Source organism: Acanthisitta chloris, unplaced genomic scaffold (genome assembly GCF_000695815.1).
Source record: "Acanthisitta chloris isolate BGI_N310 unplaced genomic scaffold, ASM69581v1 scaffold4122, whole genome shotgun sequence".
Classification (NCBI taxonomy): Eukaryota; Metazoa; Chordata; class Aves; order Passeriformes; family Acanthisittidae; genus Acanthisitta; species Acanthisitta chloris.
Genome location: NW_008659728.1, coordinates 2,195 through 24,173, shown reverse-complemented (window position 1 = coordinate 24,173; position 21,979 = coordinate 2,195). Strand labels below are relative to the sequence as shown.

General features: G+C 50.8%; 2 protein-coding genes across 2 annotated transcripts in view; one reads left to right on the top strand and one right to left on the bottom strand.

The window, feature by feature from the left end:
- Nucleotides 1-179: 179 nt before the first annotated feature.
- Nucleotides 180-19,593, top strand: TCOF1 (Treacher Collins-Franceschetti syndrome 1; the record flags this gene model as incomplete). The annotated part of the gene is made up of 15 exons (XM_009069496.1): nt 180-235; nt 2,887-3,029; nt 3,755-3,861; nt 4,138-4,477; nt 5,297-5,391; nt 5,840-6,064; nt 6,685-6,954; nt 10,978-11,135; nt 11,297-11,453; nt 13,982-14,228; nt 14,411-14,496; nt 15,166-15,394; nt 16,423-16,998; nt 18,924-19,024; nt 19,561-19,593. Coding segments are annotated over 15 exons (2,823 nt in total), but the record flags the coding sequence as incomplete, so codon positions are not given.
- A 2,348-nt stretch (nt 19,594-21,941) lies between these two features.
- CD74 (CD74 molecule, major histocompatibility complex, class II invariant chain) overlaps nt 21,942-21,979 on the bottom strand; it is a gene marked incomplete at its 5' end in the record, with an annotated part of 2,095 nt that continues 2,057 nt past the window's right edge. Inside the window, one exon of the mRNA XM_009069495.1 lies at nt 21,942-21,979. Within this exon, the coding sequence (XP_009067743.1) occupies nt 21,942-21,979 (38 nt within the window).

Here is a 21,979-nt window from a genome sequence, read left to right as displayed (position 1 = left end):
GCCCCGGTGGTGCTGCCGAGGGGAGCGCGTGGTCCGGGGGGATCCGTCGGGTGCGTGTCTGCGGGGAGGGCACGGTCCCGTTTTCCTCCGGATTCCTGGACGGGCCCCTGCGGTCTCTCCTTCTGGTTGCATCCCGAAACGGGGCCGATGCCTGACTGGTGTTCTTTCTATTTTCACAGAAATTGCTCCCTTCCCTTGCGACCTCTCTCGAGGACATCTTTACCCACTGGGAAAAGTAAGTCAGAGGAGGAAACGAGTGTCAAATAGATTCCACACTGTGCTAGCATCCAGGCTGCATGGCATGTGTGATCTTTATTTGCTAGAATTCCCTGTTGTCAGAGTATTTCCAATGGTAGCTGTGCTTAGCAGAATGTTCTCTGGTTTTAGGGCAATTAATTTCAAATGTTAAGGATTACTCTGGTTTCAGATTCCCTGAGCGTGGAGATTAGTTGTTACTTTTGTTTTGACCAGCTGATGCTGTTAGTGATGGTTAATACTGGAGAGTGAGAGTCGTGCTTTACTGACAAAAATCTGTTCCACAGTTATTTCACTTTCTTTTTAAAGCCCCGTGCTCTGCAGGAGTATTGACCCAAGAACAGAGGAGTTGAACAGATGCTGAAATGCCAAAGCTCTTACCAGGGACCTAAACCTTGGCATAAATGACAGATTTTCTGATTCAGAGGAAGTCTTTGGTTTCAGCCTGTCCTTTCAAGCCCTTACATGTTCCCAACACCTTCCTTCATCATTACTCCCCACGTGAAGGTCTGCAGCATGGAGCCTTCCCATCTGTGACATTTGCACCCACCCTGTGAATGCTTTGGTTTCTTGCTGGAGTGCAGGACTGGAGAAAGCCCTGTAGCAGCCTCAATGCTGGGTTTTCTGGGAATCCTTTGAGCTGGAAGTGCTGGAGTGAAGATACTTCTCAGCATGGCTGTGCCAGTAGCCTCAGGAGAGTCAGTGTTTGCTTACATGTTTTCTATTTGAACACTTTGTGCCTTGCTGCTGCCCTGGTCCTTGCTCTTGTGCTCCATACCTGAGAAGGAGAAAGGCTGTATCTAGATGAGGATGTGGCAGTGTAGAAATAGGCTTGGAGTTCCTCCCTCTAACAGTTTGTTGCTCTTGTGGGTGCTGATGGTGGCCTTTCCATGTGCCTGTTATCCTGGCTGCTACAGCAGACCCTCCCAGACACTGTTGCTTTTAAACCTGGGGAGGCAATCAGGTTTAATTCCTTTTTCTTTAGTGTTGCCCTTATGTTGTGGTTCCACCCCACAAGGACATCTGTTATTCCTGCTCTGACCAAGTTATGCCTGGTTTGGAGTCAAAAGGAGGGATGTGTTGACCAGTAGTTCTGTTTATCCAGAAGTTGTCCTGCCTAGCTGGAGTGCTCTCCTGTGAGTTGGCTGTGATTATCACATCTTATTGCTTCATAGGTTTTTGGCCTGAAAATGGCTCTCCTTAATGTGCCCTATGGCTCTTGTCCATCTCACCAAGGCTGTCCTTGGTGCTGTCCTGCAGAAACTCTTCCAAAGTGAACCTAACAGCTGAGTTACACGAGTAGCCACCCTTCAGAGCTGCATTTAGTCTTGGAGGATGCAGGGAGCAGGTGGAAGGGTGTCTGGGGGCAGGAGAAGGCTGGAGCAGCTCAGCTCTAGGAGCAACCAGAGCCCTGCAGCCCTCAGATGCTCTGGAATGCTGCAGGGACATAGGTTTTTTTCCTGCTTCCACAGTATCCCTGAGCTCCTGGGCACTCATAACAAGCTCTTGCAGTAGTCTGTGCTGTGCTGCCAGCTGCCCCTGGGTCGGGAAGGTGTTGCAGGATCACTGCTGCCTGTGTGTCCTGCCCTGCTGGTTTACTAAAAGGATTATTGGAGTAGTTACTAGGACTTTGTAATAGCAAATGTGCTTTTTGGCTTAGTCTGCTTGCATAGAACTTGCTGTTACAGAGCAGTCTCATAGTAAGCACAATCTTTACTCACCAAATTGTTAAACTAATCTTGTTTTTAAAACAGATGAACAAATAAAATGAGCTAAACTGGCAGAGAAGTGAGGATTTTTTTGCCTCTAATAATTGTATGTCTCCAGGCTTAGGAGCATTGCATGTGTGAATCACGGATGTGTGCCCAGCCAGTGTTGTCCTTGTAATAAAGCCACTGTGTTCTGTTTAATTTTCAAAATGAAAACATAGGTAACTTTGGCCACATCACCTATTCTGGTACCAGCAGAATTTAGAGCCTGGAGAAATCTTTCTCCAGCTTAATGTTTTAACCCAATTGAACAGCTTAAGTGTTTAATGCTTACCTGTGGCCTCATCCTCCCCCTTTTTCCAACACGTCTTCTGTAGGTCCAGCCACTTCTTTTCTTAAACCTTTCTGCAACCTGACTTTCCTGCCCTTTTGACCTGTAAGCCCAAGTTCAAATGGCTTTTGCAGCCTTTAGATTTACTTCTCCTGGCCTTGTGGAATACCAAGACCTGTTTGAGAATCACTGCCCTAACCCTGGGGCTGCATTTACTGGTTCTGTGGCTGTAGCTGCCTCCTGGAGATGGAATTTGTTCTGTAGGATGCCTTAGCTCTGTGTTGAGCACCAGCCTGACCATATATGTTTTTACTTCTCTGATAAAGTGAGAAAGAGTCTGCCTAGGACACAGAGAAAAAAGCTCTAGGTTCAGTATCTCCCCTGAGTGTTGCAGGAATGTGTTGCTCTCAGGTGTTTCCTGAGGACTGGAGGTATCGCATGCAGGTTAGGGAAGTATTTCTCCCACCTCTTTAGGAGCTGTAGAGAAATGACGCTGCCTGTCACTAGGCTGGAACCTGACAGTGAATGAATAACTGTATTCCAATTTGTTCAAGGTAATTTTCTCCATTTTGACACATTCTCTTCCCTCAGAACTCCCCCAAACTCCAAGAGAAGAAAGGTGAGTGATGAGGAGGCAGCCATCCCAGAAAAGATCAGAGTTCCTGATCCTGTGAGCAGCTCTGAGAGCTCAGAGAAAGAAGAGGATGAGAAAGAGAAGGCGAAAGCGGCAAATGGTAGGAGCCTTTCGTCTCCCTGGAGTTGATAGAGTAGGACTGGAGGCTTGTGTAGGAGCAGCTCAACTTGCTTGGCTAGGGAAAAATGCTTGTAAAGTGATGGCTATTCCCTTGTGTTCTTAGAAAAATAGGACAACTAATTTAGCACCCTCTTCTCTTCTCCTGTGGAGTTTCTGAAGGGCACAGATGTCTGCTGAAGCTAGAAAAAACCTGCTATGATTCACTGGGGAGGGATGGGTGTTGTTGCTTGGATGAAGCCTTGGGAACCTGTCATTGCCCTTTGTGGAGCACCTTCTAGTTGGTTCCAGGTGTGTTGGGCCAATAAAGGCAGGCCTGTTTCGTGGATGAAGGGAGGACTTGTTAGCTGGTCTGGAAAGCCAATGCCCTCTGTCTGAGGTGGGGATAGATCCCTGGAGCAGCTGATGTGGGAGATGTTTGCTTGCAAAGTCTAACAAAACCCCATGTGTCTGATATGTTTTGGCTCGGTCTTATCTGCTGTAGACCAGCCTTTGGAAACCTGCAGGTCTTGGCAGGTTCCCTGTCTTGGTGGTGGGGAGAAGGATGGAGTGGAGGAGCAAAGCACTTGCTTGTCACAGGGACAGCAGTGGCAGTGGTCTTGGGGCGGGTGTGGAGATGGGACTCTGCCCTGCTCTTGGGGCCTTCCTGCAAACCAGAGGTGTGAAAAACATGCTCACACAGCTGCTCTGTGGCTCTCTCCTGTGCAGCAGCCAGCCTGCCTCTGGCCACGAACTCAGGAGTGAATGTAGAAAGCAGTGAGGAGGATGACTCCTCGTCAGAAGAGGAAGCACCAGCTGGGAAAAGTGCAGTGACGGTAAGGCAATTCTCTTGGCTTCGGAGGACTGATGGTACTCTGAGGCCAGGACTGTCCCAGACTCATTGGCGTGGGTAGAATTGGGGGCTAGGGTGGAGTTCATATTTAAATGACCCTCCTATGCTGGCATAAGTCTTCTCTTAGATATCTGTCCCTCAAATGCTTCCTTAAAAAGTTCTGTGGGTTGCCTGGCTGCCAGATTGCTGTTGAAAGTACATTGTCTCCAATTTAGCCCCTCATCTGTGTGTAGGCTTCTAATGTTTTTGTTTCCTGTAGGTGACACCAGCTGTGGTGGGTGGCAAAGCTGCCAACTCCCTGCATTCTCCTTCCAAACCCCCTGCCCCAACAGGCAGGGCAGCAGTGGTCCCTGCTGCCAACAGAACTGTGCTCTCAAATAAGCAGCAGCCCAGTGCATCATCTGCAGCTCCGTCCAAGGGCCAGAAACTACCTGGTCCTGGGAAGCCTGGACATGCTGCAGCAGCCATGGCCAAAGTAGGTCAAAGCAAAGCACCAGTAACGACCAAAGCACCAGAAAGTTCCAGCAGCAGCAGCTCTTCATCAGAGAGCGAGGAGGAAAAGGAAATGCCGACTGCGAAGGCCCCAGCCCCCAAAGAGGGTAGGGAGCCTGTGGGGTGTGGTAAATGTGTGTGTGCTCCAGCTCTGCTGTGAATCAGATCTGGGATGTGCCTTCAGCATGTTCCTTTCAGCTTCCTTGCTGGAAAGCTCAGTGATGCTTGTTCCTTGGGGAGGCTGCTAGAGCACTGCAAAGCAGCCAGTGCCAGAGCTCCGTGGGATGAATCCAGCATGCTTGCTCCCATTTCAAGCAGCAGATCCTGTGCTAAGATGTCTGTCTGGCAGCAACCAGCACTTTGGGGCAGGGGATATCCGGGGGAGATGCAGTGCTAATGCTGCAGATACTTTCAGCTTTTTGGAAAGGCAGTGCTTCGTTTTCTCTTTATTCCCAATTGCAAAGTGATTAGTTTTGGATTTTGAAGTCGTTAGGGAAGTCTTTAAGTGCTTTGAAGTGTGTGTGTGTGTGTGTATGTGTTGGAGGAGGGGGGTGAGGAATAGATTGTAGAAGCTCTGAAAATGATCCTTCTCTTGGCTCTTTTCCAGAGAAGGCCCAGCCAGTCTGAGTGCTCTGCAGGGAGGTGTACGTGGCTGGGCAGCTCACTGTAGGGTCAGTGGGTGGCCAGGAACCATTTCCCATCTGCCTGCACTGAGGGAGTGGTGTTTGTGGGTCAGCATTTGTCTGGACAAGCTGTTCCCAACAGGCCACTGATGCTTTCAGCGAGGCTATGTCCTCTTCCCTGCAAATCCCTTTAGTCCTCTCTGTGGCTTGTTTTGTTTCCCTGACTTCAAAAGCCACATTAGCATCATGCTCTGGGGACTCAGAGCAGGCAGCAGCTGTGACATCTCCTCGCTTGTGTTTCAGAGCTGAAGCAGGCAGCCAGGGCTGCTGAGAGCAGCAGTGAGGAATCAAGTGATGAGACATCCTCTGAGGAGGAGCAGGCAGCTCCAGCCGTCCAGGTAACCTCTCCAACCTGGGTTGTCCCTAGGAAATCACTTCCCTTTGCTTGAAGAAGAGAGGAAATGCAGCAGTGTTGTATTCTGACAACACCCCTTACCTTGGGTGTGTGAGATCCCCAAGCCCAAGGCCAGAGAAACATGCCAAGTGGCTGAGAGCTGCACTAACCCCTGCCAGCATCAACCATTCCATCCCAGTTTCTACTAGTGCCTGAAGCTGAGAGAGATCCTTAGATCTGTAGGAGGTGATTGGTATGCAGTTCCACAGATGTGGTTGGGCAGTCTATGGACAAAGTGGCTTGCTTCAGATACTCCACAGCCATGGCTCTGAACAAGCCTGTCCTGGTCAAAGTTAGCAAGGCTGTTTGCTTCGAACAGTTAGAGCTTTCAGTTGTTTTCTTCTAGGGTGTTACCTGATTCTTCTGTTCCCTTTTGTTCCCCCTGTTCCCAGACAAAACCAGCTGTGAAAACAGTGCCGGTTGATGCAACACCTGTGAAAAGTGCACCTGCTACTTCAGTGTCCCTCAAGAAGAATGCAGTGAAGCAAACAGCACTGGCACCAAGCCAGACCAAACCTGCACCCACAACGGTTCCTGAGGCTGCACAGCCCAGTGACACATCAGAGAGCAGCGACTCATCAGACAGCGAAGTTGAGGTACATCCATCAGTAACCCAAGTGCATCTGTTTGAGATTCTCTCTCTCCTTGCATGCTTCTCAGGGCAAGGCATTGCAGTGAAGAGAAGGTTTTGTAAATGCACGTAGTGTGTCGCAAAGTCATGTTGGAGGTGGGAGGAAAGAGGCGTGGGGTGTTCCGAGGCACCTCAGTGTCTTTGCTCTGAGCTTTAATCAAGCCATTGTGCCTTTCTTTAAAAAAAATCCATCAGTACTTTTAAATTAAAAAAAGCAGTGCTTTTCCCACCTGAAGAGGCAAAATGTCATGGTGGAATTTGCCTCTCAGCTCTAAATTGCACTAAATAGTGTCTAATTTGTTGAACTGTAGTGCAGCTCAGCTTCCCTGCTGTGGAGAGTGCAAAGTGCTGCCATGTACCTCACTGGAGGGGACTGGTAGTATCAGCAGGCTAATGAAGAATGTCTGGTCTTGCTTTCTCATCTTGGGACACTATCCTCACACAGCTGGATGAAAGAATTCCTTGTGTCCTGCCAGTCACTAATCTTCCTTCAGCATTTGCCTTTCCCAGGGGGCCCTGAAATCTCTTCCCTTGATTACAGTCTGAGCAAATGAATTATGCTGCTGTGGGATTTGCCTTAATTCACTCTGTTCTTGCCTTGTCCAGACAAAGCCACCTCCGAAATGCCCCCAGTCCATCCCATCCCCAGTGAAACCTGCACCAGCAGCATCACTTTCCATCAAATCAACTCCAGCAAAATCACTTCCATTGTCCCAAGGGAAGCCAGCACCAAAAACAGCAGTGCCAAAGCAGGCCAAAGCCCCTCTGGGAAGGACTGCTGCTCCCACAAAGCCTGCTCAAAGTATAAAGTCAGCAGAGAGCTCTGACTCTTCAAGCAGTGAAGAGGAGGATCTGCCTGTGCCCATCAGCCAGAAGGTAAGTGATCTTCATTCAGCCCAGTGCCAAAGGATGGGGTATGCAACACACATGCTTAGCCCTTAAATGCTACTGCTGCTCTCCTTGAAAAACCAGGAGGTTGTTGTATCTCAGTCCCTCAGAGAGGAAGATCTTTCTACTGTACTGTGTGACAAGTGCAGCCTAACTCTTCTCACCCAGCTATAACAGAGGAAGGTGAGGGGATAACCTGTTTGATACCAGCTGTTCCACTCCACTTGTGCCTTGCCACTCTGGAGTGGGCCTTGTGTTCGGGGTCACAGGTAGCTTGGTCTTGGCTCCCCTGTGAGGATTTAGTTAGAGTTCTCTAACCGAAAGAGAAGGACCATGAGCTCAGACTGGACTCAGGTGGCTAAACTCGCAGGAAAGCAAATCCCTTCCTGAGAGTATCCTTAGGCACATTGTATTGAGACCTTCTGCATTGACTATAAGCTGAAGGGCCCTTCAGCAAGTGCCCTGAAAGCAGCATTTTGGAGATGCACCTATTATCTGCAAGGGAGGAAGGGAAGGTGGGGGCAGAGCCTCACGTGTCCTTGCAAGGAGGCTCTTTGTCAACACGTCCTTTCACTATTGACAGGCAGGAGTCAACAAGGCTCTGCATTTTTGTCTTCATAGCCTTGGTCTCCTAAAGTGGGTGGAGGGGGACGCATCTCTAGCAGTTGGCTCTGTGCTGCTCTCATCCTGCATGATTATATGTGAGGATTCAGCTCTGGGTGACAGGAGCAGCTATTCTGAGTGCCTTGAGGTCTGCTGTAAAACAATTGAGACTTGTCCATTCTAGCAGGGCTGGAGGAGAAGGATGTGCTGGGGTAGATTTGTTTTCCCCAGGGCTGATTTGAAGCTATCAGCAGCAAGTTTTACTTGCTGATTTAACCACTTCAGCATCTTCCCTTTTGCAGACTGTTTACCTCTCAACAGCCACAGTCAGCAAGGAAGAGCTTGTCATTGAGAGAGCTCTATTTTTGCCAAACAGGCTGTTTCTTCCCGTGTTAATAGCCTACAGGCAGAGACCACGAGTGAAGCCTGAAGATAAACCATTGGGCTTAGCTGTGTCCACAGTCCTGTCCTCCTAGTCAAACTCTTCTTAGCTCATCCTCACCATCTGCTACTTGGGCATATGCTAACCACTGACTTACTGTATCCTGCAACTTCCTCTGGCTTCTGTGCAAGATCCAAACAGATACAGAGCGTTGGAAGCTGCTTCATCTTTCCCTGTGGGGGTGGATTAGCACAATTAAAATGAACATCATGCCTAAATTGAACTGCTTAATTGGTATGTTTATCCATGAAGACTCAGGAATATTTAGTCAAAGAAGTTGACAAGGTGTTTGCATATTTTTGGGGGGAAGGATAGTGATGAGGGACAGTCTGGATTGACCTTCAAGATGCTGTGAGCAGCTTTTCTGTTGGAACTGCCGATTCTGCTCTGCTTTGTCTTTCCTGGACATTTTGGGCCAAAGGTGGCATTTGAGCACTCTATGGACAGGCTTTGGCTTCTGCATGCAAGAAGTGGGTGTGAGATGCACGTGCATGGTGCATGTGTGTGTTGGGAACCCGTGCCTTTCTTGAGCATCCCAGGAAAACCCATGTGGGCTGCACTGGCAGAAGTTGTGCTGGCAACTTTTTCTCGTGGACCACAGGCCCTGTGGGGAGAGGCCAAATCTCCTGAGACAGAGGGTGTCTTCCCCTCCCTGAATCCTATTCCCACTCCTGTGCAGGTGACAGTTGTACCTTTGCTGGGCCATGATACGGTGATTTGCTGGGCCCAGATACGCCGGCGGTGATTCCGCGGTACACAGGCAGCGATGGAGTGTGATTGTACAACGTGCTGGGCGCACGTGGCTCAGTGTTGTTCCCCCTCTTGTCATGCAGCACTGCATGATGCAAATGGACCCAGCGAGTGGCAGATGGGTTGTGCAGGAGCTGAGTCATCACACTCGTACTGAGCCGCAGGCAGCTCCTGCTTTGGGGGCTGGAGAGAGCAGGAAAAATGATTTCCTCTTGAGTTATTTTCCTCCTCTCCGAGTTACTTCAGTACCTGTGACTCTCAAGCTGCCAGAAGCTCTCTGCCTGTGTTACCTGCTCCCTGTGTTTAACTCAGCTGTGCTGCTGGTCTGATCCCACCTGCAGCTGTCATCCATCTGATGTGGATGGAAGGACCTTGGCCTCCTCCCAGGAAGATCTGAGGAGTCCCCAGGCTGTGTAAACCTTATGGTGGTTTCTCTGTGGATGCTGTTATGTTCTTTCTGTGTCGGGATGCTCCTGCATGGCAGCTCTTCCCCACTCCATTGCTAAGTTAGGAAATCAAGCAGCTCTGTGCTGTGCATGTGTATAGGGGGAGAAGCCAGTCCAATTGTTATGAAGGGTCTATAACTGAGTGAGTGGGCTTTGATCTTGGTAAGCTCTTCCCTGCTTGGGACAGCAGGGAATGGAGCTAGCACATTCAGAGAAGTGTATGTGAGTTCTTCTATGTGCTTCAAGTAGTTCTCTCCCTTCAGCATTGCAAATCTGGCCTCTCTCCTGGAGATTGTGACTCACTGGTATCAAAACAAAACAGAGAAGTGAGGTTTGCAGTCCCCCTCCCCAAGCACTATTGGAGGTTTCTGTTTCTCTAAGCAGAGTCAAAATGTGCTTGGCTTGTTCATAGAGCTGTTCTGTAATGGGATAAACATGCAGATGCTGTTGTCTGTTTAGTGTTTGGCTTGGAGAAGGTAAACACTGCCCCAGTGGCAGTCTGTGCCAGGGCTGTGCCAGGAAGCACAGTAAGATGGGAAGCTGCTAGGCTGGTGCTCTCAACTGCTGGCCAGGAGCAGCCCCAAGTGAGCTGGCACTGCTGGAGTCCTCCTGGTCCTCTGCTGTGGGCTGGGAGGATATTACTGCGTTGACAGCATGGCAGGGTTAGCAGTGGGGGTGGCAGGGGTGGTACAGCCAGGCAGGAATCTCTCACGTTCTTGCAGAGGCTTAGAGACTGAGTGCCAAAGTTGCTGTCACGTGTGGACTGGACAGGGTCTGCCTGCCCTGGCAAGCATGATGGACTCTTTGGCAGAGCAGCCCGGAGATGAGCCATGAGTGGAGTAAACTGAGTGGGTGCAGAGCACTGTGAGCCTGGGGAATATCTGCAGGGGGTGAAGTTCCCAGATCTCTCTGCAAGCACTCCTCTCTCTCTGCCACTGCTAGCCTTCAGTGTGCAGGACAGTGATCTGCAGCCCTCAGCCCAAGGTGGTAGAGGGACCAGGAAAAGAGAGAGTCTCACCTGACAGTTGTGCATCTGGGGCTGAGATGACTGTGGCTTTGTAGTACTGACACAGCAGTTACTTGAGGAAGTGGCATGTGGCCTGTCCTGGGACATCAGTGTTAACAGGTGCTTTAGAAAGGCACAGCCCAAGTGAGTGTCAGAGGTTTTTTGTTGTCTGGAGATTTCTAAATTCTTAGACCTGTTGAAATGTCAGTTTCCAATGTGAGTCCCACTCTATCTGCCTGCCCTCTGTGTTCCCAAACCCTTGTGTCAGCCTTGTGTCTACACTGAGCTCTCCAGCAGCCCTACGATGTAGTTGCTGTGATAATGTATCTGAATCTTGTGTTTTGGCAAAAGGCTTCCCAGCTCCTACTGATTCCCTGAGCTGGGGGGAGGTTGTGCTTAAATGAGAGGCTTCCTTGGATATGGGGTCTTGGGGTTGCTTCTCCTGCCCTCAGGGTCCTGTCCATCCAATGTCTCTGCCTCAAGAAGGAACTGCTGTTATGAGCTTATAAGTGCTGTTAGCCTGTTTGCTCGTGCAGTAAAATACACAGGTTTCCTGTCAGAAGCATATTGCTAAATCCAGAGGTACATGTCTACAGCAGCTCAGTCCAGGCAGTGACTGAAGCCCTTACCACTCTTGACACACCAAGGATGGAGTGAATGTTGGGGTAAAACAAAACCCAGCTTGAGCTGAAACTGCACTTAAACTTCTAAACAACACCTGTACTAATACTGCATTTTTGGGCCTGTGTTTCTTTTTTGTTAAGAGGTTATCAGAACAATCTGAGCCTGTTCCCAGCCTGAGCCAGGCTGCTAAAGCTGGGCCACCTGAAAAAGCAGTGGGAAGCACCTTGAATAGCAAGGTCTCAGAAAGTGAAAGCACATCTGACAGCGAAGAGGAGTCCCCTGCGGCACAGAAACAGCCCCCACAAGCTGGTAAGTCTCCTGGTAGTAGCCAGGATCCCTCACCTGCATCCTCATGGGTTTCTTCCTCTCTCCTGCATATGAAACAGCCCAGCCTGTTGTGGTAGCTCCTGCTCTGGACAGCCACATAGAGCAACTCTCTCTCATTGTGACAATCTCTTATGCTTTTCCTGCAGTGAAAACCAATTCTGTGTCCCAGCCAGCACCTGTGAAGAAGGCATTGGCTTTTGCACCAGCCACAGTCCCTCCACCTGTGGCCAACAGTGATGATTCCAGTGAGGAGTCTGATTCAGAGGAGGAAATAGTGCCCCCTTCTCAGGTGAGGAGCCACTGACCTGCTGATTGTTAGTTCTGCATGCTCAGGAGCTCTCAGGAGTCGGAGGGTGGTAGTTGGACAGGTGATGAGCAGTGCAGAGAACCTGTTGACTGGTTCAGGTTTTCTTGGCAGCATCCATGGATCTCACTGTCCTCAGCTCATGTCTCTGGTGCATGTCTCTGGTGCATGTCTCAGCCACAGCAAGCTTGCAGTGTGTGAGAGCTGGAGAGGGTGGGAATGCTTTGGCAGAAACTGGAGTAGACACACGTGCCCAGAACTCCTTGAGGACTCTGTCCCCTCTGCTCTACTTCAGGGAGTTAGACTGGAAAATCAGCCAAATCCTTACAGGCAGTCTTTCCATGAGCTGTGTAGCTCCAAGGCAACCCATTCCCCTGGTTCTTCCCAAACCCCTGGGTGGGAGTTGCAGCTAGAACTCTCTGGTCTCCTCTTCCACAAGCCTTGAGAGGATAGAAAATTCTGCCTTGAAGGGTAGCACACTGGTTCTACTGCCTTTCAGCTGGAGGAGCCAGACCCCTGCCTTGGAGAAGGGAGGTGACTCCGTATCTGTGCTGAGGGCACTGCTGAATGTTCTGGAGCCAATTCCAGCTCTCCCACTGGAGTCTCTTCATGTCTCCATGCCAGTCCCACAGGGCCGTGGCCGAGCTCCCTGGGGCGTGAGCTGCCTCTGTGTGAAGCTGTTTTGGGGGTATTTGCACCTCTGCTGCAGTTTGAGCCTAAGAAACTACATGAAGAAGCACTGAGAAACTTGGCTACCATTTCTACATGGTGGTGGCTGGGCTGGTGCTCTGGGCCCAGGGCTTGGTGGCCAAGTGTTCTTCTTACCCCACACAATGCCCCATGCCCTGCCTGGCCCAGGGGCATTATGTGCACTCAGGAAACCTTTCCCCGTGTTGGCCTAATGCTGTGGCCATGGAAAGGGCTGTCTCCCCCCAGCTGGTGGGCAGGCAGCCAGTCGTTGAGTAAAGCATGTTTATAGTACTAAGCTGTATAAAATAATGCAGTTGCTGTAACTTGAGCTTTGTGCAGGAGGGCTGAGAACTCGCGGGATTGGCGGCTCTGCATGGCAGAGCGTTGCCTTTTCCTTTCTGATGGCCAGATGTTGTGTGAGGGAAATGTCAGCCCACAAAGGCCCAACTTGTCAGAGATCTGGGGAGAGAGAGCTGCTCACGTAGCCTCAAACACAAACCAGGAGGCTGAGTGCTCCCTCCTCTGCTGGCATTTGTGTCTTGGACCTGTCGTCAGTGCCTGATTTCCATTCCCTTGGCCCTTCTATTTTTAACCCCTCTTATGTTAAGTTTGATGGGAGGTTTCAAATGTAAGGCAACAAAATTGCTTCTCATTAGTTTGCTCCCTCGTCTGTTGCTGGCTCATGGACCTGGAGGCAGATTTGCCCTGTGGTGGGTCTCTTTGCTTTTTTTCTGTTGCCAGTTAATTCTTGGTATGTGATTTTTAGGGTGTAGGAGACATCCTGGAGTCCAGGTGCCTGCTCTGCTAAGTCAGGTTTGCAACTGCAGTCTTGCTGGTGCTGCAGTGGGTAGGGATTCACAGCCTGCAAGCACAGCACATTTTGCCTGCCTGCCCTCAGGGTGGGTGTGTTTGGGGCACTGAGCTAATGCTTTTGGCACTCTGGGGTACTGGCCCTTACTTCTCTGCTCCTGGCTGTGCCAGAGGCCTTGCTCAGAGGCTCATGGGAGACAGAGCTGGTCTGTAAAGGAGAGAAATAAGAAACAAAAAGCCTTAGTGCTGTGCTGAAAATGATGGAGAGGCTCAGGAGTTAGTGCTGTATTGGTGGATGCTTCTCTATCTTTTCCCTCCAAGTCATGCTCTGTCCTGATTTTCTTTCTCATCTGTTTTAGAGTCTGTCCCAGCAGAACGTCAAAGTAACCACAGTTACAAGTGCAGTGGCTGCAAAGGCTAATGCCACCCTGCCTTCTGGGAAGAGGGTAAAAGCTCCTGCTGTCCCTCCAATGAACACAGTGTCTGAGAGCTCAAGCAGCGATTCCTCAGAGGACGACGTGGTGGAAGGAAAGGTAATGATGGAGGAGACTAAGGTGGGGAACTTCCCTGGGGAGAGAGAGAAGATTAGTCTGCTGGGATCTGAGGCTGATGCCATGTCCTCAGCTGAGAGATTGTGTTTGTGGAAGAGGGAAAGAAGGGGCTTCTCTATCCTAACCACTGTTACATCATGAGGTGAGGCAGAGGAGCAGAGTGTAGCCCTGGCACCATCGCTGTCCTGTCTCCCAGCTGGCTGACTGGTTTCTTCCTTCCTTTGTGATACCAGTTGTCTGCTTGGCCACAGTTGCCCACTTGACCTGTGGGCCAGGGGGAGCTGGAGTCTCTGTGCCCACATGAGAGGTTCTTAGGCTAACCTTGACACAATCTAGAGCAGTATGGCTGAAGAAAGGCCAAGGTGGTCCAAGCCCATCTACTCTGGGCTGTTGCTTATAGTTCATGGACATGAGTAGTTAGTTATTCCTACATCTGGGTCTATTTCATCTTCTTCTCCCTAGTCTTCCACTGCTTCTACCCTAAAGCAAACGGTTCCTGTGGGAAAAACTCCAGCCACCACTGCCACCCTGCAGGCTGCTTCACTCCTGGGAAGTTCCACTGCCAAGGCAAAGAAGCCAGACCTGCAGCCAGTGGAGGACACCCAGCTGAACAAGGCCGTGCCGCCCACCCAAGCAGAGAACACCTCAGACAGCAGCAGCTCCTCCGACAGCGACGAGGAGGAGACATCCAAGCAGCCTCACAAACCTGGTCAGTTCTCTCAAGAAGATGCTCTCAGTGCTGCCAGGGTGGGGACAGCATGTTTTTACCCATTGGGAGGCGTGTAATGTTGCAGAAGGCCTTTTTTGGTGGCAGTACCTGTGCTGGGTAGGTGAGCCTAACCTCAGGCAGCAGTGGTGTGTTTAACAGGAGGAACTCTCCTCTTCCAGCAGGCTCACTGCAGAAACCAGGAGAGACCCAGCCAGCCCACAGCTCCTCAGAGTCCAGTGAAGAGGAGGAGGAGGAGGCAGCATCACAGGTATGGTACCTGAGCAGGCTGGGATCCTCCCAGTCATTGCGGCTGGCTCCTAAGTAGGACTGAGAGAGAACTCAATTCTCAGCCACAGCAGAGGGGTGCTGGGTGGGTTTGCCAGCAGAGAAGTGAGAGCTCCTCAGTGAAGTGGTGTGAGCAGGACCTTCTGGTCAGGGCAGACAGAAACTTTTGGGGTTGTGGTGCCTTCCCTGGGAGAAGGGACAGGAGGAGGTGGTACCTTGCAAGGGTTAAACCAGAAGTGATGCACAGTGCCAAGAGCAGCAGGGATTTTTTTCCACACTTTTATTTGTAACTTAACCCATGTCCAAGCCATTAAATTCCCTTTGTAAGTAACGTGCAGGGCGTGCAGCACATCTGCAGTGCATTAGCTGTGCGTGAGTGCACGCTAATGGCCTGGAGCCTTCCCCAAGCCTGCCTTGCTGGGCGAGAACAAAGAGGAGAACCTCTGGCCATCAGCTCTTGTAGCTGTCAACTCAGCCAGTGTCTGTCAGTGCTGGCCCCTCTCCTGGTAGCCCTGAGTTCTGCAGAGTTGGCTCTGTGGGTGGCCAAAGGTGGGCCCTTCACTTGGAGTATGAGAACAATAGCAGAGACAGAGCTACGTGTCTGATGTGGTGGAGGCTGCCCTGCTGTGACTCCTCAGTGTGTCTGTTTCAGTCTCTCCTCACAGGCTATCCGGGCCTCTCCAAGACCCCAGCAGCACCCCAGGCACCAAAGACAGTTCCCTCCCAGCCTGCAGGCCAAATGGGGCCAGGGAAGGCAACCGTTACTGCTACTAACTCTCACGCCAAGTCCCTCCTGAAAGCAGCCCCAGCCAACAGCTCCAGCAGCGACAGCAGTGACTCTGACACAGATGACAAGCAGGTGGCTGCAAACCACAAAGCAGGTGGGTCTTGTTTGGCAAGGTTGGGAGTTTGCTTGGCCCAGGAGCAAAGCCTTGCTGGCACCCGAGGGTGTCACTGGGACGGGCCGTGTTCCCAGTGTGTCTCCACCACGGAGCCCGGCAGCATGGAGTGCTGCTGCCGTCTGCTGGCTTCCCCTGGCCATGGCACAGCCCTCTCCCTGTGAACACCCCTGTGTGCTGGCTGCCTGCAAGGTACTCAGTGCCTTCGCCTCTTCCAAGCTCTGCATTAACCACAGTAATTAATGGGAACAGGTAGGGCTCTCCCTGGACCTGATGCATGCTGCACTGGTGTGCTGCAGTAGTGATGGTTTCTGTGGAAGGTTGAAACAGTGGCTGAAGAACATCTGCTATAGTGCTGGTATTTTAGCCTCCCCTTGGGCTCTGTGGGCCCTGTAGCATGTCTGGAGTGCAGAGGAGGGGAAGCAAGTGAGAAGACCTGTGGAGAAAGGAAATGACCCACCATTTCCCTGTTTTGCTGGCAATTTGTAAAATTTGGAGCTGGAAGCTGCTTCTGCTCTGGCATCTTCAGATGAGCTCTGGTCTGACAGTGAGCTCTGGCCCAGTCTAGAGGATCAAATGGGTCTGTTGACCCTTGGGCACATCATTAAGTTGTGCAAACGGTTGTTGAGGAGGCCCGAACTATATATAGGCTCAAGAAGTTTCAGGTGCTCTAGGGTCGACTATTGGTGGTATTAGACATTGGCTGTGTGTGACCCCCACCACCTTGGGAATTCCTGACTCACTGGGGATGATGTTCTGGGGAAGGATTGCTCTATCTGTGCACACAGCCAAAGCTGTTGTGGCTGTCGTTATCCACTTCCCTCACCACATACTTGATCTCAGGCTGAGGCATCTTTCTCTGACTCTGCTATAGATGGCCAACAGGTTTATTTTTTTGGGAGAAGAACTGCATGCTCCTCCTCAAATGCATATTTCCATCCTCTGTGACTGTGGTCTATGTAGTGAATGCTCCCTGAGTTGTCTTCTCTCTCTTGTAACTGTTTCTACAGAAAACAACCCCCCTCCAGGGACAGAAGCCACAAAAGCTACCAACAAAGAGAAGGCAGGAGGAAAAACAGAGTTAGGTCATGCCAGCCCCAAACCTTCCCCACTCAAGAAAGCCCTGGCAGTGAACGAGAATGATGTTGGTGCAAAAGAGGTGCAAGTGACGCCAGCATTGTCACATGCCCTGCCCTCCGTCCCACAGTCAGAGGACTTGAGCTCAGGGAGCGAAACCGAGGTCACCACTGCTGCCAAAGTCCCTCCAGTGCAGACAGTGGAAGGGTTGGAAGCAAAGAAGAAGAAGAAGCAGAAAAAGGAGAAGAAAGAAAAGAAGGAAAAAAAGAAACCGTCCTCCATGGCAGACAAGGCTGTGAAAACGTCGAAGAGCAAAGACAAAGAGAACAAGAAGCAGAAAACGTCTCGGAAGCGGAAACTGATGGGAGAGGATGGGGCTGTGGCGCAGCCCAAGGAGAAGAAACAGAAAGGGCAAGCTAATGAAGATGTGCCCAAAAAGAAAAAGAAGAAAGCAGATGGTGACGTGGAAAAGATGGCAGACAGCAAGGAAAAGAAAAAAACAGCTAAAAGTAAGTGTCCTGCAGTTGGGACTGTTCGCAGTAGGTTCTTGCAGCTGATGCACGTTCAGCCTCTGACATGGGGCCTTCTGAGTAGCACCCACTTTTCCATTGACTGCCTGCTTGGCTGCTTCCCTCTTAAAGTCATTTGGGTTGGGAAAGACCTCTAAGATCATGGCGTCCGACTCTTAACCCAGCACTGCCAAGCCCACCCCCAAACCATGTCCCCAGGTGTCATATCTGCACATTTTTTAAATACCTCCAAGGGTGCTGAGCCTGTCACTGCCCTGGGCAGTCTGTATTAGCATTCAACAACTCTTTCAGTGAAGAAACTTTTCATAACATACAATCTAAATCTCCCCTGGCACACCATGAGCCCATTTGCTCATGCCCTGGCACTTGTTACCTGGCAGAAGAGACCAGCCCCCACCTGGCTAAGGCCTCCTTTCAGGGAGTTGTAGAGAGCAAGAAGGTGCCCCCTGAGCCTCCTTTTATCCAGGCTGTGCCCCCCCAGTTCCTTCAGCTGTTCCTTGTCAGACTTGTGCTCCAGACTGTTGCCTTTCTCTGGACATGCTCCAACTCCTCAATGCCCTCCTTGTTGTGAGGGGCCCAGAACTGAACACAGCACCCGAGGTGTGGCCTCTCCAGTGCTGAATACAGGGGATGATCACTGCCATCTCTGGACATGCTCCAACTCCTCAATGCCCTCCTTGTTGTGAGGGGCCCAGAACTGAACACAGCACCCGAGGTGTGGCCTCTCCAGTGCTGAATACAGGGGATGATCACTGCCATGGTGCTGCTGGCCACACTATTTCTGATACAAGCCAGGATGCCATTGGCCTTCTTGGCCACCTGGGCACGCTCCTGGCTCATGTTCAGATGCTGTCGACCAGCACCCCCAGGTGCAGCTTTCCAGCCACTGCCAGAATTTAATACCCATTCCAGTGGTTTTCTGCAGTCTCAGCTCCATGCTGGGTTTCAGACAGCAAGCTGGGCTCTCCTGCCCCTCAGTCCTGTGTCCAGCACATTGGGAATTGCTTTAATACTTGCACTGATCCTTGCTGTTTGTGGATCTTCCCCTTGCTGCCAGCCCCTTTAAGACAGATCAACCTTGAAATCTGCACCGTCATCTGCAGTGTGGCTGTTCCCCGAGGGAAGAGTGCCCCTTCCCAGCCCTGCCTGATCAGTGTCTGCTGCAACATAGGCAGCAGCTCATTCAAGAGATGTGACTCAGGGCTGTTGCTGCTGCTCTCAAACCCCTGTAGAAAGAGAAGGATGGTTCCAGTTAAGGGTGTTTGCTGCCCCTCTTGCCTGCATTGCCTCTAGTGCCCTGCTCACTGCCCTGATCCAAAGGCCATTTTATTCTTTGCAGTGCAGTCTGCATTTGCAAATCAGAGTTGGTCTGTGCTCAATTTTGCAGTTTACAAAAAAAGGAAAGGGGAGATGAGTTGGCTAGGCCAGGTCTGCTTAATTTTGGAGGAGACAAATTTGTCTGTTGGCCCTTGTGTGAGCTGTTGCACAGGGCTGAGCTGGAGCCTCTTGGAGCAGTTGTGCTGGGCAGAACCTCGTGTCCATCCTGTGTTAGCAGCTCCTCTTGCTCTCATTTCTGGCGTGTGTCCAGCTACTCCAGCCCTGACACGGTTCCTTGGAGCAGGTGGGCATCGGGAGGTGGAAAGAAGGGAATCCTATGTAATTCCACCCACAAGTGTGCACAGATGGTAGGATCTAAGTGCTCTGGGAGGTACTGAAGAAACATCCCTGGGTGCAGCTGCCTGTAGCAGGACTCTGCCCTCACCCAGTTCCTGCTCTGGAAACTTGCTCAGGTTTGGGTTTGATCAAAAAACTGACTGGAGGTGCTCCTATCAGTCTGTGCTCCCTCTCAGAGGCTGACAATACCAGAGTTCCTCTCCTAGTTGTTTTTTCTTTCCCTCTCCCAGAAAAGAAGACCGGAAAAGAAAAGAAAAAGAGCAAAAAGGAATCTTCAGAAGGGAATCCTGTAGCAGATGGCTCTGCTGAGGTTCACAAGAAAAAGAAGAAGGTATGTGCCAGACCCTGGGCTGAGATACTCTGGGGAGAGCTGTTCTGAGCCACAGCTGTGGTGCTCATCCCGGTAGTTTGCCAGGCTGGAGAGAAACAGAGACATGTCCTGGTCTTGCCCGTAGTACAGGAGAGGCTGCAGTTCACTGTGGCCAGGCTTGAGACACCCTGACCATTGGTTGGGATTAAGGTGGCTCAAAGAAGGCCTTGTTCCTGTATTGCTACCCCAGGAGAGATCCTTACCCTGGAGGGGTCAAACCCAGGGGCCTTTTTTGTGGCAGAGAGCCTGTCCGAGTGCTGCTCTTCAGCTATCTGTTCATCTCTTGTTCTCAGCAGAAACTGGAGCTCCTGAGGGTTTGGCAGGCTACTGCACTCCATCCCAAGGGCTCAAAGCAGTGCAGAAGAGACTACAGGATGTTCTTTGCGGTGGCTACCACCTCTACAGGGACATATCCAGGAAGCCTCTGTGGCTTTGCTGGATCCTTCATGTTTGTGGTGCAGATTATTCTGATTTATTTTTCCTCCTTTTCTTTTTAGAGGAAGAAAGCATCTGAGTCTGAAGGATTGTGAGAAGGTACATGGCCTGTGGGGACTATCCATTGGTCCCTCTGAGCGGTGGTATCCTTGGCCAAGTTCAGAACTCCTGGGCCAGTTTTGGGAAGACAGTGTGCCGTCTAAGTGCTCACTGAGCCAGCCTGGCCTTAGATTAGAGGGCCAGGGAGTGGAGCGGTGTGAGGAATGTCATGCAGCTGTGTGCTGGCTTCTGGATGTGTCTGACCTCAACTCTTTAGCTGCTGAGAACTGGATGTCCAGCCTGGATGTTTCTGACTTCTGTCACCCACCAACAGAGATGAGCGGCCTCTGGCAGTGTCTGTCTGTCCCTGCTGACCACAGGGAGCTTGGAAAAGAGATGGTGATGTTGTAGCCACCTCAAAGAGAACCAGATGCCTCTGTCCATGCTCTGCTCAGCTGTAAGGCTGTTCTCCTTCTCCCCATCCCTAACTCTTTTAACTCCTCTCCCCAAAGGTACCGCATTCCTGTGATTAAGGATTTATGGGTGAAGATCAAAGAGAAGAGAGAAAAGGAAGCTCATCAGGAGAATTCCAGCTTTTTTTTTTTAAATAATAATTTATAACTTCTTTTAACTGTGACTTTTAGAGCAGAGCAGTGTAACTTTCTGCCTCCTCCTGCCCTGCTGGGGCCCAGAGATGTGTTTATTGTCCCTCCTGATGGAACAGAACTGAAGGAGGCAGTTTGAGCAGAGCATAAGCTGCTTTCCTTCTCGTTGACACCCAGCCATCCCTTTCTCTTATCACAGAGCTATATTTTTAAGAGAAACTTTTATGTTTTTTTCCTTCCTCCTTTTGTGACTTGTGGTGTCAGTCCTTTTGCTACTACAGAAGAGAGCTCTCGGGTTTCCTTCCTATTCTAACACTGACAGCAGTGATTCTCGTGTCCCTGGAGTTGCACTGAACAGCTGTGTCCAGCAGCTGTTCTCGGCCAAGGTGGCGTCACTTTTTGTGGGTTTTTTTATGGAATATAAAATAAAAAATAAGAACGGTGAGACTTTGCTTCAGCTGCTTTCCAGGAAAAGGAGGTGACCAGGACTGGCTGGCTCAGGAGGATGTTGGGGTCGGAGAGCAGAGCCCAGTGTCTGCCTGGGTTCACAGGCTTTGTTTCAGCCTCTGGGGAAAGGCTAACTGTTTTCTTCCAGCCTCCTGAGGCAGGCTGGGATCTAGGAGGTGAGGAAAAAGGGACCAGATCCCCTAGTGCTCCTCCCTGCCATGCCCAGCAGTGCAGCCTGGCTCTGTGGGTGAGGGCAGAGCTCTCCAGCTGCAGGAGGGAGATGGTTGCTGCACAGGGGGCTGTTCCCTTCTCCCCCCACACACTGCAACTCACTGCAAGGAGACTTCAGCCTCCTGGGCCATGATGGGGGCAGGGGGACCCCAGGGTGCACAGCAAAGCAAACAAGGGATGGGCCAGGAATGGGGCAAGGAACATGAATGATCCTGGGTGGGGGCACAGCAGATCTCCAAGTGTGCAGAGATTTTTCTTTTTCCCTTTTTTGTTAGATTCATTTATTCTTAACCTAGGACAGATACAAACTGCAAGCACAACCCTGCTAGAGTTGCTTACAAGGCTTTCTTATTCAAAAGTTTATTTGACATAATTAGCTTGTGAGATCGTTTATAAAGGAACAATCATATTCAGGAAAACTAGAAGCCCCTCTGCCCCCAGTTACCCACTGCTGCGGCTGTAGGCGAATCACTTATCTACAAATCGAAGCACTCCACAATAAAAACCCACCACTCCAGTAATCTAACAGGGCTCCAGCCTACAGGGATCAGTTAAGTAGCTGGTGGAGGTTGTTTTGCTGCTTTTAATGTTTATTCAGTCTAAAGAAGCATTAGTTCTTCAGCAGGGGTAAGCTCTGCTGCTGCCTGGCTGCTGCAGGATGCCACAGGGAACTGGATTTATAGATCTTAGGTGGTTAAAATAACTTTTCATCCTGCTTTACCCACCCTTTGTGGGGGCACTTTGACTCTAGCACTGATGGTGGTGGCAGCTCAGCCCTGGCTGGTACCTTGCAGCAGGGGAAGGGTTACAGTCAATGCCTGGAGGGGTGGGCAGGGGTGCCTACTGTTTACTTTGGAAAAGCAATGTTAGAGCAGGAAAGAAATAGAGGGGAGGAAAAAAAAGGACAGAAGCGAAGATGCTGGAGGCAACTGCTTGCATCCTCTTCTACTCTACTGTGGAAGAAAAAAAGGAGGTAGTCGGTAAGAAAGCTCAAGGACTTCCCCAAACCTGTCTCCATCACAACCTCCCCCTCCCCAAGAGTGCTTTGGTGCTCCCCCAGCCCCCAGGACTTTTGTCTTCCCAGTCCCAGACTGGACTTGGGCACTCACCTGTCTCTGCATTCACTTAGCCAGGTCCACCCCGGAGAAGATCATCTCGT